At 46.5% G+C, this 16,578-nt stretch overlaps 1 protein-coding gene across 1 annotated transcript in view; it reads left to right on the top strand.

Moving 5' to 3' along the window:
- The window catches only part of LOC116936958 (mucin-2-like), a 138,917-nt gene that overhangs the window by 120,889 nt on the left and 1,450 nt on the right, over window positions 1-16,578 (top strand). The window contains exons 22-36 of the mRNA XM_076056988.1: window positions 733-886; window positions 3,260-3,385; window positions 5,116-5,263; window positions 6,736-6,773; window positions 7,237-7,926; window positions 9,974-10,030; window positions 11,851-12,006; window positions 12,501-12,656; window positions 12,949-13,098; window positions 13,591-13,746; window positions 14,059-14,193; window positions 14,689-14,844; window positions 15,157-15,291; window positions 15,604-15,738; window positions 16,374-16,529. Coding sequence (XP_075913103.1) covers window positions 733-886; window positions 3,260-3,385; window positions 5,116-5,263; window positions 6,736-6,773; window positions 7,237-7,926; window positions 9,974-10,030; window positions 11,851-12,006; window positions 12,501-12,656; window positions 12,949-13,098; window positions 13,591-13,746; window positions 14,059-14,193; window positions 14,689-14,844; window positions 15,157-15,291; window positions 15,604-15,738; window positions 16,374-16,529 — 2,548 coding nt within the window. The remainder of the gene's footprint in view (window positions 1-732; window positions 887-3,259; window positions 3,386-5,115; window positions 5,264-6,735; window positions 6,774-7,236; window positions 7,927-9,973; window positions 10,031-11,850; window positions 12,007-12,500; window positions 12,657-12,948; window positions 13,099-13,590; window positions 13,747-14,058; window positions 14,194-14,688; window positions 14,845-15,156; window positions 15,292-15,603; window positions 15,739-16,373; window positions 16,530-16,578) is intronic.

Raw genomic sequence — 16,578 nt, 5'->3', positions numbered from 1 at the left:
TACGGGACGGCGTGGACGGGGCGGGTCGGGGCGGGAGGGCGGCTGGCCGCTGGTGGCCTCTGTAACTCGGCACGCAGCCATGAAGCCCCCTCGGACTAGCCGTGGGTCGTCGATGGTCCACGATGAGAAGGCATGAGGAGCGAGCGGAGGGGTCAATGATGTAAACAGACACCCAAATATATGGCCACAGAACTTGGGCAATTGTTGACACTGGTTCTGGCTGCCTTCCTGCTTGTCTGCGGTTTCCACGTGGCCATGGTAGTGTGCACCATACAACTATATGTTTTTTTTGGGCTAGATCGTGTGAATATAAATGTGTCGTTAAATCCGCCAGCACCCGACACAGCCACAATTATATTTCGATTTAAACTTTCGTGACTGCAGGGATTCATCTTCTGGGTTCTTTCGGTAAAGTCACATAGAATGGAGATAAAATAATAATAAAAAAAATAATAACAGAATAAATTCTCACGACGTTTTGGCCACAACACAAGTAGCCTTCCTCAGGTGAAGAAACGGGACCGTCCGGAAGACAGCGCTCTCTTCCGGAGAGTCCCGTTTCTTCACCTGACGTGGTGACGTCACCGCCACTTAGTGGTGAACGGCGGTTGTTGTTGTTGTTGTTATGTGGACCTCCTCGACACCCGACGTGGCTGCGCCTCTCCCTTGTCTTTCTGTCGGCGACTGATCGCGGATTTCCAATATCGCCTCGCTCCCCTTGTCCTGACCCAGGTGGACCACGCGCCGTTCCTGGAGGCGTGCATTCGCGACTCGTGCGCATGCGATGGCGGCGACTGCGAGTGCTTCTGCACCGCGGTGGCTGCGTACGCCCAGGTCTGCAACGAGGCCGGCGTGTGCATCAGGTGGAGGACGCCCGACCGCTGCCGTGAGTGGAATGCATGTGACAGGGGGAGGGCGGTAGGTGGTCACGGTCGCTCCACTCACCGGCCTGCTCGTTTGTCCTCTATGCTCCTCAAACCCGGCCGCTCGGCCTCGGGCAATGAGCGGTTTGCTCAGCCGCTCAGCGCATCTCCCGCGGCGCCGTTGTACCGACACGACGGTTCGTGAGAGAGGGAGCGACTTCCCGGCAAATGCGGCCTGACCGACCGGGGGCTTTGGGTTGCCGAAGCGAGGATGACGACGATGACGACGATGACGACGATGATGATGATGGCCACGATGACAGCGGCCATTTAGAAAAATCACCGCGTGTGTTTTCACAGGAGATTAGAACCCCTCTTAACGAGCACCCCTGTTCACGACTAATCACTTAACGACGGGCCTCCATAGAGCCAAATGTGTAGCATATAGTAGTGTTGTGTATAGTGTAGTATATAGTAGTGTTGTGTATAGTGTAGTGTATAGTAGTTTAGTGGATAGCAGTGTAGTATATAGTAGTGTAGTGTATAGTAGTGTAGTGTACACTGCTATATAGTGTAGTGTCTTTAAAAAATCATCACACCGACACGGAGTAATAAGTCACCTGCTTACACTTTATTTCTGCTGTCTCGCGCCAGTTGTAGGCACTCCTATATCTCTTTTCTTTACGGTCACATACACTTGACTTCTCCCCGCTCTTGTCTATTCTGCACCCCAACTATCTTGCACTCAGCAGCTCTGCTATCAGCGGTTCCACACTCAGCGTCTTCACACTCAGCAACTCTGCACACAGCGATTCCACACTCAGCGACTCCACACATAGCGACTCTGCACACAGCGACTCCACACTCAGACACTCTGCACATAGCGACTCCACACTCAGCGACTCTGCACACAGAGACTCCACACTCAGCGTCTTCACACTCAGCGACTCTGCACTCAGCGACTCTGCATTCAGAGACTCTGCACTCAGAGACTCCACACTCAGAGACTCCGCACTCAGAGACTCCGCACTCAGAGACTTCGCATTCAGAGACTCCGCACACAGCGACTCCACACTCAGACACTCCACACTCAGCGACTCCGCACTCAGCGACTCTGCACTCAGACACTCTGCACACAGCAGCTCTGCTCTCAGAGACTTCGCACTCAGAGACTCCACACACAGCGACTCTGCACACAGCGACTCCGCACTTAGCGACTCCGCACTCAGCGACTCTGCACTCAGCGACTCTGCACACAGCGACTCTGCACACAGCGACTCCGCACTCAGAGACTTCGCATTCAGAGACTCCGCACTCAAGAGACTCCGCACTCAGAGACTCTGCACTCAGAGACTCCACACTCAGAGACTCCGCACTCAGCGACTCCGCACTCAGCGACTCCGCACACAGCGACTCCACACTCAGAGACTCCACACTCAGACACTCTGCACACAGCGACTCTGCACACAGCGACTCCACACTCAGACACTCTGCACACAGCAACTCTGCTCTCAGCGACTCAGCACTTGCCCTAGAAGTCTGTTAAGGCGATACTGGGGGATCTTTGTCTTTTTGTACGTGAAGTCTAGGTCTAGCCAAATGCATGGTAAACATTCGGAAGTGACTGCTTTCTGTTAACAATGAATATTAAAATCAACAATTGGATACAGTTTATGTTCCATTAGTTTAATTATGGGCAGTGTTAGGGTAGATATTCGATCAAATGAAAGAATCATAAGAAGTGCAGAGCGTATGTACTGCGATACGACATGGGTAGTGATAGAAAACGGACAACAGCACGATACAGCACTGAGTGCAAACCGTAGGGGAGGCACAACTATTTCCGGATGTGGGATTTCATCGTGATTTTTTGGGGGAAAATGGTTCAGTTTCCGACATACGGAAAATTCGGATTGTGGATATTGCTCAGGAACCTAACCCTTCCGTAACCCGGGGGACTTGCCTGTATTTACTATACTCGCTTAACGACCAAATCACTTAATGACCGGTTTTGTTGAACCAAATCCCGTCGTTAAGAGGGTGTCTACCGTATAGTCCACACCTCCGATTAGCACGATTGGCTACGTACGGTGGTGGGAAAGAAGTTCAACAAACACACACACATAGCCTGACGGTGTGTTTTTCGGGTCGTTCCACGTTTTGCTCCGGACGATTTTCCCGACATTTTGCTTTGCGCGCTACGAGCTTCTCTGGCAGATGAAATTCCTGAAGAAGCCCCAAAGCGCGCGGTGAGAAACGTTGGATGTCGTGCCGAGCTAGTGGTGCAACCCTTCAGGCATCGCGGATAATCGATGCCAATGATGAGTTTCTTACAATGTTACCTCTGTTAATCCCTCCCCTCCGCCCGACGCACCCCCCCCCCCCCACACCTTCAGCCGTCTTCTGCGACTTCTACAACGAGGAATCGGAATGCACGTGGCACTACAATCCATGCAGTTCCCTTCCCAGCACCTGCAGCCACCTCCAGAAACTGAACCAAGGTTCCCTGCCTCCCATCGAAGGTTTGTTTTTACTGCATCATCACCGTCAACTCATTAGCATCATAATAATCGTTCTTGTCGTCATCGTCATCGTCGTCATCGTCGCCATCATCGTCATCGTCAGTATCAACATCCTCTGAATGCTTACGTTTGTCCACCTCCTCTGATCTGCTGACCCTGAGTGCAACCTTACAAAACGCTCCCATTATTGTGATAGTTGTGGTGGCAGTGGTGGTGCCAGTACTGATGCCATTGGTTGCCAATGTTCATAGCGGTAGTGGTGGTGTTAGTGGTTGGCTGCGTTGGCTGGGTTATGTAGCCTGCATGCTAAGCCACCACATGCCCAAGGAGCATCTGTTTGGCCAGATATATGGGACGACTAAACGGGCATGGCACAGGCTAGAGAAGAGATGGACTCATGTGGAGCAGAAGGATGTGGAGCTGATTGGACTTACCGACAACTGGTACGAGCAGCGTCAGGTCACTGCTCCATGCTTGCCGATTACCAAAATCGAATCGACCCAAACGACCCTAACTGCTGCCCTTTGTGCCAAGCAACGCCAGAAGACGTCTCCCATTTTCTCAGTTGCCCAAAACGCGGACCCAAAATTAAATCGATGGATCTCTGGCTAAACCCTTCGAAAGTGGCGACACGACGCCACCTATAAACAGAAAGTGCGAGGAAAACAACGACAGCAGCAGCAGCAGCAGCGGTGTCAAGATCGGCCCCTGTGGAGGCGCGAGAAGGACGCTCCTTGGGAGTTGGCGGCAGTCGCCCTCCAGCAATAAAGGAGGGCAGAGGAGCGACGCTCACAACAACAAGCAGAGTGCCGGGCAGCTAAAACGCAGAACAGTGGCGCAGTGGGAAGCACAGCAGTTGGTGCATCTGCCACTCATCCCAGTCATTCAACCCGTGGCACCTGGGTCTGTTCCGTGACCTCCTGCCAGTGGACCTTCGCCACTTCGCGTGACCTCAGAGTGCACTTTGGGGCCATCCATAAATGACGTCGCGCGATTTTGGATGATTTTTTTCAACACCCCCCACCCCCCACAAAAATAAAACATGCTTCAAATCGCTTTAAACTATTGTCATTGTAGTGCGTATTTAATGTGGTGCTGCACTCTGATGTCGTAGGAGAAAACATTGATAAAAAAAGTCTATTGAATTAAGTTGCGCATTTTGACGTGATGTCATATTTCTAAACCCCCCCGCCCCCCTCGTCACACATCGTCACAAATGTCTGACCCCCCCCCCCCGCCCAGGTGCGTGACGTCATGTATGGATGGCCCCTTAGCATGGCACAAGTGCCGTGGTGATGTAACCGCCACTAGTGGCGAATGGCGGTTGGTGTTAGTCTTAGTAGTGACGGTAGTCCTGGTGTTGGTGCGAGCCGTGGGGATAACGATTCACCGCTATGGGGCCGTCCATAAATGACGTCACGCACCTGGGGGGGGGGGGTCAGACATTTGTAACGGTGTGTGATGGGGGGGTTTGAGAAATGTGACGTCACGTAAAAATGCAACACTCCTACAACATCAGAATGCAGAGCTTTGTAACGTCATATTTGAGGGAGGGGGGGGAGGGGTCTGACTTTTTGTGATGCCGTGTGACAAGGGGGTGGGGGCGGTCAAAAAATCGTCCAAAATCGCGTGACGTCATTTATGGATGGCCCCTTGGTCTTAGCAGTGACGGTAGTCCTGGTGTTGGTGCGAGCCGTGGGGATGACGATTCGCCGCTATTCTCGCTGCAGGCTGCTACCCGCACTGCCCGCCAGACGCGCCATACTTGGACGAGAACACCATGCACTGCGTGCCAAAAGCCAACTGCAGCTGCTTTGTTGAGGATGACGTCATCCTGGCCGGGCAGCAGATCCACATCGCCAAGACTTGCCAAATCTGGTGAGACCCCCTCTGCTTTCAACCACATTGACACCGCGTGCTCAAGGACCAACATCGCGTCCATTCGACAAGTTCCGTCTGCCCCGAATGCACGGATGCTGCCACGGTGCGATGGGTTAGCACGGAGGCTAGGAGATGTTGACTGCCTCGCCTGGTATGCAGGAGGTCGTGGGTTCGATCCCGACCCTGACGCTTTTATATTTGGAGTTTGCGTGTCTCTCTCCTCGTGGTCACGGTGGTTTTTCCCCGGGGTCCTCCGGGTTTTTCCCTCCACATTAAGGAACACGCATTTAGAGGATTTGGCTGACATATATATTGACACGTGATAAGCCACTTCGTTGGGCTCTCACTTGTGGGCAAGGTGGCTTCTAAGAAAAAGAGCTGAATAGGTACAGTGAGCCTTACCTGGTAAAATAAGAAAAAATAATTATCATTGTTTATATTAGAATTAGTTCATTAAGCCTGTCTTCGCCAGACAAAAGTTTTCAATAAATATGAAAATGAACCTGATGTTTTTTTTCTACAATTATTATCTATGATCAGACACTAACACCTACTAAAAAAATTAGGTATTTTCCGTAAAAAAACACAAATGTGTTGACAACTTGATTCAACTTCTTATATTTAAAGACGTACCCATCAGAAATCGTTCAATTTAAAGATTACGTTCTTTTTTTTATTAGAAAGAACACAAAATTATGAACTTTAAATTCTATGAGGGGAAGCTCCTATCTTTTACCGTTTTGGAATTATTCAGATTTGAACATCACAACATGTGTTATTTTTTCATTCAAAACCACTTGAATCCGAAATGTCTCAAAAACAATAAAAGATAGAATTTTATTTCTGTTTAACATTCTATCAAAAGAAAAAAACCCACAATGTTATATTTTGAACGGTCTCTGCTGAATGACACGAACAAACATGTTTATTGAGTGCTTAAAATAGAGATTTGGGGGCCTTAAAATAAAAAAATCTCGAATATTCAGATTGTTTCTCCTGCTATTTGTGTCATAAAAGTTACCTGGGTAGCACATTTCAGCTTCCTACCTTGTCGGAAAGTACACTAGAGGTTTTTGATACATACAGGTTAAATATCTTTATTTATGTAGATAGTTTATATTATGATAATTTACAGTCCTGTTACAGCGTAGGTCACAAGGTAAATCCCCAATCGCGGCAATGGCAACACAAAAGATGAACTGAAAACATTCGGTCGGAACGTTGCTTGCGTGATAATTTAAGCTGCATGCAGCAGCAGACGGCACGAGTATGCGCACTGGTGATTGAAAAGCCATCGGTTTGTGCGGAATGACTGAACCTCTTCCACTGGACACCGACGGACATCCATGCGCTCTGCTTGAGTGCTCGTTCTCTCCAGTATCACATTCACTTTGAACATTATTTTACAAATACAACGGCATGTGCCTGCATAATTGCCCTTGTTGTGTGTCTTCTCTGTGTGACTGCAGCACATGCGACAATGCTGAGCTGCTTTGCGAAATACCAGGTACCCAAGGGCAGCCATTCCTTCATGTCAGGGACAGGGGGGAACCTTTTCCTTAAGATGTCCTGTGACATGCCCAGGCACGATGGGAAGACCGAGGCTATGGTCACCTTTTGTTGTCTCAAAATCACCCTTTTGCGTACGTGTCATTAGCTGATATTTTTGCGATCTCTTTCATAATACGTAGCCACCCTCGAATGAATTGCATAACCGGTGCGATTAAACCAACATTGGTGTACTGCTGCGGCGTAGTGCTTGGAATACTGGGCTTGCAATCCAGAGGCTGCCAGTTTGATTCAATCTCCCAGCGCAGAAGTTGAAAATATGGTGAAGGTTTCTCAAACCCCCCCTCGCCTCTGTCCACCCAGCAGTGTGTTAGCAGTGGAATGAGCAATCAATTGCTCAAAAGCCAGTTATTACAACCCCCACCCCGACCCCATAACGCTCACTAATATTTTATATCCAGATGGATGCTGTTACCACGAACAACTGTACGAGCTGGGCGCCTTCATATCAAGAGAATTAGACCCCGATCAGTACTGCGCGACCACCAAAACGTGCTCGCAACTCGGGGAGGTGGAAGACTCCGTGGAGTGCGGGATAACTCCCATCGACGTGAACAACGCCACCACCACCGCCACCGCCGTACCGCCGCTCCCAACCGAGCCACCCATCGTCGGCTCGAGCACAGCTGTGCCCGACGTGGCTCCGACGCAACCGCCCAAGGGACGTTCGACCACGGTGGGCGCTCCGGTTGAAGGTGCCACCGTGCAGCAGCCAACAGCGACGACGAACCTGAGTCAAGTGCCCTGCTCAGGAAGCTGGTCTGAGTGGTACAACGAACATTCTCCGGACGCCGACAACGATGGCGACGAGGAGTCGTACCAGAAGGTCACAGCCTCGGGGAAAGTTGTCTGCGCACCGGGATTCTTGGTGGAAAACATCGACTGCCGTGCGGACAAATACCCGAACACACCATGGGAGGAGTTGGGCCAGGCAATCACTTGTAACAAGGACGTGGGGTTGAAATGCTCGCACACGGATCAGACCATGCCATTCTGCTACAACTACAAGGTCAGGTTTTGCTGCTCGCTGATTTCGCCAGCAACCACTGCTCCTCTGTCAACAGCACCGACATCCCCAGTGCCAGATGAAGGTAACTTATGCTTTGATGGTGGCTTTCAGGATGGAAATTTATTGGTGTAATTCCCCCCCCCCCCCCCCCAGTTTATCCTGATTTTACTATTGGTGACACGTCAGAAGACGAATGGAACTCTGGCAGAGAAGTTCAGTCCTTCGTGTTTGAAAACAGCCCACAAAAACGGATATTATATAGCGACCTCACAAATCCCTTGAAGCTATTTCTAAGGTCCACACACATATTACACACCTTAACCTCCGACTCGCTCTGCTAATGAGAGTGAGGTAATTTGCATGGTAGTCAACCTGACATTTTTGATCTCACAGCTGGAATTGAGCTAAATCAAGTGCGTACATCATTGGTGACCAGACAGTCAATAAATTAATTGCACTTGAGGACCATATACATATCCACAGGCAGCTGCCTGGAATCGAACCCAGGTGAACAGTGGTACCAACTCAACGCTGTGACCTCTGTGCCATCACTCCTGGGGTGGAGGGATTAAGTTGTATAAAGAAAAAACATGGGGAATGCAAAATTGTCTATTCTTGTTTCTTAAAGTAATTGCTTTGCTTGCTTTAATGTTTGCGATTATGTGAGCACCAAGTCACAAACCCTGAACGCTGGTTTTGATCTACTATGTTAATGAAGACGTTTATCTGTATGTGTCTGTGTGTATCTGTCTGTGTCTGTGTGTATGTCTGTATCTGTGTGTATCTGTGTGTGTCTGTGTGTGTCTGTGTGTGTATCTATGTGTATCTGTGTGTATCTGTATGTGTCTGTGTGTATCTGTCTGTATCTCTGTGTATCTGTCTGTATCTGTGTGTATCTGTGTGTGTATCTGTATGTGTCTGTGTGTATCTGTGTGTGTCTGTGTGTGTCTGTGTGTATCTGTGTGTGTCTGTGTGTGTCTGTGTGTATCTGTGTGTATCTGTATGTATATGTGTGTGTCTGTGTATCTGTGTGTGTCTGTGTGTGTGTCTGTGTGTATCTGTATCTGTATGCATCTGTGTATGTATCTGTGTAACTGTGTGCATCTGTGTGTGTCTGTGTGTGTCTGTGTGTGTATATCTGTGTGTGTCTGTATGTATCTGTGTGTATCTGTGTGTATCTGCGTGTCTGCGTGTTTGTGTGTGTCTGTGTGTGTCTGTGTGTATCTGTGTGTGTCTGTGTGTGTCTGTGTGTATCTTGTGTGTATCTGTATGTATCTACGTATCAAAACCTCGAGGGTACTTCCCGACAAGGTACAAAGCTGGCATTTGATACGTTAGTAGCTTTTAGGACGCAGAAAACAGAAAAACAATCAGAAAAATCGACATTTTTCATTTTAAGGCCCCCAAATGTCGATTTGTATTACCCCATAATTTTTTGTGTGCTTGTCATTCAGAAACCGTTCAAAATATAAGACTGCGGCTTTTTCCTTTGATAGAGCATTAAACAGCACTTATATTTAAGCGAGAATCATTGAGATATTTCAGATTAAAGTAATTTGAACAAAAAAAATACACATTTTAATACTTTTAAATCTGAATAATTCGAAAACGTTAAAGGATATGAGAGCTTCCCCGATGGCTGCATCTTTAAATATAAGGAGTTTAATCAGGTCATCAACATTTATTTTTCGTAGCAAAATACCAAATGTTTGGAAGAGTTGTTAGTGGTCTGATCATAGATAACAAATACAATTTTTTTATCAGGTGAATTATTATTTTTATTGAAATGTTTTGCCTGCCGAAGACAGGTTTTATGAGCTAGCTTGTTATAAAATAATTTATTAATACAAACAAGCCTGTGCATAAAACGTGCAATGAAGCGTCGCTAATCTGTAAATATGATCATCGGCCGACATTCACTTAAGAATCAATTGTAAATGGTATTTAAAACATTTTTATTTCCGCTTGTTCACCCAGGATAGCTTCACTAAGTTTCACGACTCATTTTCAGGAGGGTCACGCCAAGGTTTTTGCAGTGGGGGGTGGGGGGTGGGAGCGCTAATTGCTTTGTGTATTCAAGCTGAGAAATATGTGTAGCTGTGTTTAATTTACATGGCATGTTTCTGCAGAAATCATCATTCCACCAGTTGAAGCCACAAGACCACCTGGGCCAACCACAAAAAATGGTAAATACCCATGCAAGTCGGCAACATTATTACAGTTTTCAAGGTGCAACCTAAGTATTGATACACTACATGTAGTTTGAAAATAAATACAATATTGGAGTGTGTCTTGGGATGTGTGTTCTTTAGTCCTCTGCCCAATGATGATGGGTCTTTGGCTCCAACTCGCTCCCCCCATCCTCCTCTGATCCAAAGCTTCCTTCATTTCACCATATGGCCCATCATCCTCTAAACGTCAAGGATCTGTTTTTGATTACTCTTTGGTTCTTTCGGTAAAGTCATGTAGAAAGAAAATCAATTAAAAAATTCCATACAACTTTCTCTAAAATATACCAGTCTTGTTGGTTCTTTCATTGACATGCTAATTTCTCGGCTCCAGCAGCTGCTCCAGCAGACCAACCTCTATCTCTCACCCAACCCCTCTCTCTGTATTTACGGCCTTGACACAGAGGCATTGGGTCTCTGTGTGTCTATGTCAGGGGTGGGCAAATTTTTTGACTCGCGGGCCACAATGGGTTCTAAAATTTGACAGAGGGGCTGGGCCAGGAACAGATGGATGGAGTGTTTGTGTGAACTAATATAAATGACGTGTAAAATTCATTACTTGAAAGGATTTGGCCTTTAACAGGTAAGCAAAGCATTTATTTGCAAGGCAATTTAACAAATTGCACGAGCATGAACGATACAAAAACATATCGTAACTCCCGGTCAAAGTGCGCCATCTAATGTGGAAATGAGGGCATTACAGGAGAAAGGTAAAATTTAATTTAATAATAATATTTGGACAAGATCGGCGGGCCGGATTAAAAAGCCCAACGGGCCGTATACGGCCCGGGGGCCGTACTTTGCCCATGTCTGGTCTATGTTGTGTGTCTGTCTGTGTGTCTTCGTGTGTGTGTTTTGTCTCTCTCTCAAATTTAGTTCTACCTGATGACGACTGCTTGTGTTGCAATCGAAACGTCGTATTCTATTGTTTAATTTATTTTCTTTCAACGTTACTTTACCGAAAGAACCAAAGAGTCATTCCTGCAGTCACGAAAGCTCCGAATCAAGTTTGATCTTTTTTATTCTTTCAGTTTCGGTCTCCTTTTCAATTTCATTCTAAAACTACGCTTTCAGCTCCGACAAAGTGCCTAATCCACATCATTTACTTAACAGACTCTATTGGCATTTTACGACAATTCTCCATATCCACATCGTAAAACTTTCCAGTGTTTTTAAGTCTTTCCTTCACAGAATCCTAGTTTCTGAAGAAGCATTGCAAGTTGAACAAACCGGGTGCTCAGTCTGGTTCTGAACTTGTGGTTACTCACATTAGAACATTACCTAAGTAATATCTTTCAACACTCACGAATTCACTCCAGCTGCTCCTTGCCACTCTTCTATCACCACTATTATGGCTACTGTTCCTGTGAACTTCACTCAATGATTCCTCCACCTATGTCAAGGACCTGATCTACCTGTCTGATTTTTCGTCTCGTAAATTTCGGTGTTAAGCTAACAGTTAGTTATAGACACTACTTCGTCCCTCACAATGCTCCACTTAGGAATTCCATAATAAAATCTCTGTCCCAAGATATTATACCCTTTTTAAATTCGAAAACTATTAATTATTTAATACCGCTGTGTTGAAAGCCGCTTGGAATTTGCAGTCCAGAGATCTGTGCTTAGCAAGCATGATGCATAAACTTATATTACCAAATCCATGATGCAGATTGAAAGTATTGTCTAAAACGTGACTTACAACATTTACAAAGTGCAACTGAAAATGCATGAGTAATCTGAATTCTGTTAACATCCATCCCTTGCCTTTTCTTTCAAAGTGACACCGAAACCCCCGGGAGAGGAAAAGCCAACAAAGCCAGCTCCAGAAGAAAGTGGCGCTCCACCTCAAGAACCAACTGCACCAAAGGACAAGACACCCCCACCTCCAACCTCCGGCAGCAAGGAGCCAGAACCCTCACCCTCAGGAGGGCCAGGTGTGTTAATTTTGTAAGATTATATATATGCAAAAAGTATACTGCTTAGGATCAAATCACACAATGTGACTTAATTTGTGAGATCTCAACTATTTAGACTTGCACCTGCATGAGATTTGGATGGAGGACAACCTGTGTAACAGATGCCATCAGCTGCATATTTATTACCTGAACTACAGAGGGCAGAATGCCACACCTCTTTATTGTGCTGTACGTCCATGCTCCCTCATCCCACGTTCACTAAACCGCCAAGAAGAGCATGATGAAGGATGGTCACACAACCCCCCCAACCCAGACACCGTTGGGGGGCTTTAACTTAGCAGTGTATTCGGCAAAGAGCTGTACATTATTTAGTATCACTTTCCAGTAACTTATTCGAAATTCAGATTAATGTATTGTCTGTAGGTTGCTTACAACATTTTACAAGGTTAAACTCAGAATGCTTGAGAAATCTGCATTCCCTTAACATCCATCCGTGGATTTTTCATTCAAAGTGACACCGAAATCCCCGGTAGAGGAAAAGCCAACAAAGCCAGCTCCTGAAGAGAGTGGCGCTCCGCCTCAAGAACCAACTGCACCGAAGGACAAGACACCCCCACCTCCAACCTCCGGCAACAAGGAGCCAGAACCTTCACCCTCAGGAGGGCCAGGTGTGTTTCGTTTGCAAGTTTTTTTTTAATGTATATATGTTTATACCGGCCATGTAGTTCTTACGATCAAATAGCGCAGAATGCGCATACATTTCTCAGATCTCAGAAATGAAATAGGGTTGTTCTAGAAATCAGGAATGGTTGCCGACATCCATAATATGTGTTAAAGATTGCATGTTATAGGCTGCAAAGGGCAGGATACCACATGCCTTTATTTTGCTGTACTTACATGTCCCCAAGTCAATGCAATGTACATTTTGTCAACACCCAATCCCTGGCTTTTCTTTCAAAGAAACACCGAAATCCCCGGTAGAGGAAACGCCAACAAAGCCATCTCCTGAAGAGAGTGGCGCTCCACCTCAAGAACCAACTGCACCGAAGGACAAGACACCTCCAACCTCCGGCAGCAAGGAGCCAGAACCATCACCCTCAGGAGGGCCAGGTGTGTTAATTTTGTAAGATTATATATACAGGAATTATACTGCTTAGGATCAAATCACACAATGTGACTTAATTTGTTAGATCTCAACTATTTAGAATTGCGCCTGCATGAGATTTGGATGGGGGACAACCTGTGTAACAGATGCCATCAGCTGCATATTTATTACCTGAACTACAGAGGGCAGAATGCCACACCTCTTTATTGTGCTGTACGTCCATGCTCCCTCATCCCACGTTCACTAAACCGCCATGAAGAGCATGATGAAGGATGGTCACACAACCCCCCCAACCCAGACACCGTTGGGGGGCTTTAATTCAGCAGTGTATTTTGCAAAGAGCTGTACATTATTTAGTATCACTTTCCAGTAACTTATTCGAAATTCAGATTAATGTATTGTCTGTAGGTTGCTTACAACATTTTACGAGGTTAAACTCAGAATGCTTGAGAAATCTGCATTCCCTTAACATCCATCCGTGGATTTTTCATTCAAAGTGACACCGAAATCCCCGGTAGAGGAAAAGCCAACAAAGCCAGCTCCTGAAGAGAGTGGCGCTCCGCCTCAAGAACCAACTGCACCGAAGGACAAGACACCCCCACCTCCAACCTCCGGCAACAAGGAGCCAGAACCGTCACCCTCAGGAGGGCCAGGTATGTTTCGTTTGCAAGTTTTTTTAATGTATATATGTTCATACCGGCCATATAGTTCTTACGATCTAAATAGCGCAGAATGCGCACACATTTCTCAGATCTCTGAAATGAAATAGGGTTGTCCTGGAAGTCAGGAATGGTTGCCCACATCCGTAATATGCGTTATAGATTGCATGTTATAGGCTGCAGAGGGCAGGATACCACATTCCTTTATTTTGCTGTACTTACATGTCCAAAAGTCAATGCAATGTACATTCTGTCAACACCCAATCCCTGGCTTTTCTTTCAAAAAAACACCGAAACCCCCCGTAGAGGAAAAGCCAACAAAGCCATCTCCGGAAGAGAGTGGCGCTCCACCTCAAGAACCAACTGCACCGAAGGACAAGACACCCGCACCTCCAACCTCCGGCATCAAGGAGCCAGAACCCTCACCCTCAGGAGGGCCAGGTGTGTTCATTTTGTTAGATTTTATATATACAGGAAGTATACTGCTTAGGATCAAAGCAAATAATGTGACTTAATTTGTTAGATCTCAACTAATTAAGACTTGCGCCTGGATGAGATTTGGATGGGGGACACTCTGTGTAACAGATGCCATCGGCTGCATATTTATAATGTGGACTACAGAGGGCAGAATGCCACACCTCTTTATTGTGCTGTACGTTCATGCTCCCTCATCACACGTTCACTAAACCTCACTGAAGAGCATTATGAAGGATGGTCAAATAACCCCCCCAATGCAGACACCATGGGGAGGCTTTAATTAAGCAGTGCATTGACAAAGAGCTTGACGCTATTTAGTATCACTTTCCAGTAACGTATTTGTAATGCAGATTGAAAGTATTGTCTGAAGGTTGCTTATAACATTTTACAAGGTTCAACTGGAAATGCATGAGTAATCTGCATTCTGTCAACATCCATCCCTGGATTTTTCATTCAAAGTGACACCGAAATCCCCGATAGAGGAAAAGCCAACAAAGCCAGCTCCTGAAGAGAGTGGCGCTCCGCCTCAAGAACCAACTGCACCGAAGGACAAGACACCCCCACCTCCAACCTCCGGCAACAAGGAGCCAGAACCTTCACCCTCAGGAGGGCCAGGTGTGTTTCGTTTGCAAGTTTTTTTAATGTATATATGTTTATACCAGCCATGTAGTTCTTACGATCTAAATAGCGCAGAATGCGCATACATTTATCAGATCTCTGAAATGAAATAGGTTTGTCCTGGAAGTCAGGAATAGTTGCCCACATCCGTAATATGCGTTATAGATTGCATGTTATAGGCTGGAGGGGGCAGGATACCACATTCCTCTATTTTGCTGTACTTACATGCCCCCAAGTCAATGCAATGTACATTCTGTCAACACCCAATCCCTTGCTTTTCTTTCAAAAAAACACCGAAACCCCCGGTAGAGGAAAAGCCAACAAAGCCATCTCCTGAAGAGAGTGGCGCTCCGCCTCAAGAACCAACTGCACCAAAGGACAAGACACCCCCACCTCCAACCTCCGGCAACAAGGAGCAAGAACCTTCACCCTCAGGAGGGCCAGGTGTGTTTCGTTTGCAAGTTTTTTTAAATGTAAATCTGTTCATACCGGCCATGTAGTTCTTACGATCAAATAGCGCAGAATGCACATACATTTCTCAGATCTCAGAAATGAAATAGGGTTGTTCTAGAAATCAGGAATGGTTGCCGACATCCATAATATGTGTTAAAGATTGCATGTTATAGGCTGCAAAGGGCAGGATACCACATGCCTTTATTTTTCTGTACTTACATGTCCCCAAGTCAATGCAATGTACATTCTGTCAACACCCAATCCCTTGCTTTTCTTTCAAAAAAACACCGAAACCCCCGGTAGAGGAAAAGCCAACAAAGCCATCTCCTGAAGAGAGTGGCGCTCCGCCTCAAGAACCAACTGCACCAAAGGACAAGACACCCCCACCTCCAACCTCCGGCAACAAGGAGCCAGAACCCTCACCCTCAGGAGGGCCAGGTGTGTTAATTTTGTAAGATTATATATATACAGGAAGTATACTGCTTAGGATCAAATCACACAATGTGACTTAATTTGTTATATCTCAACTATTTAGACTTGCGCCTGCATGAGATTTGGATGGGGGACAATCTGTGTAACAGATGCCATCAACTGCATATTTATTTCCTGAACTACAGAGGGCAGAATGCCACACCTCTTTATTGTGCTGTACGTCCATGCTCCCTCATCCCACGTTCACTACACCGCCATGAGATTTGGATGGGGGACAACCTGTCTAACAGATGCCATCAGCTGCATATTTATTACCTGAACTACAGAGGGCAGAATGCCACACCTCTTTATTGTGCTGTACGTCCATGCTCCCTCATCCCACGTTCACTAAACCGCCATGAAGAGCATGATGAAGGATGGTCACACAACCCCCCCAACCCAGACACCGTTGGGGGGCTTTAACTTAGCAGTGTAATCGGCAAAGAGCTGTACATTATTTAGTATCACTTTCCAGTAACTTATTCTAAATTCAGATTAATGTATTGTCTGTAGGTTGCTTACAACATTTTACGAGGTTAAACTCAGAATGCTTGAGAAATCTGCATTCCCTTAACATCCATCCGTGGATTTTTCATTCAAAGTGACACCGAAATCCCCGGTAGAGGAAAAGCCAACAAAGCCAGCCCCTGAAGAGAGTGGCGCTCCGCCTCAAGAACCAACTGCACCGAAGGACAAGACACCCCCACCTCCAACCTCCGGCAACAAGGAGCCAGAACCGTCACCCTCAGGAGGGCCAGGTATGTTTCGTTTGCAAGTTTTTTTAATGTATATATGTTCATACCGGCC

Source organism: Petromyzon marinus, chromosome 79 (genome assembly GCF_048934315.1).
Source record: "Petromyzon marinus isolate PM22_M1 ecotype Great Lakes invasive population chromosome 79, UKy_Petmar_22M1.pri1.0, whole genome shotgun sequence".
Classification (NCBI taxonomy): Eukaryota; Metazoa; Chordata; class Hyperoartia; order Petromyzontiformes; family Petromyzontidae; genus Petromyzon; species Petromyzon marinus.
Note: the sequence above shows the minus strand (reverse complement) of the source record. Positions and strands in the feature narration are given on the sequence as shown.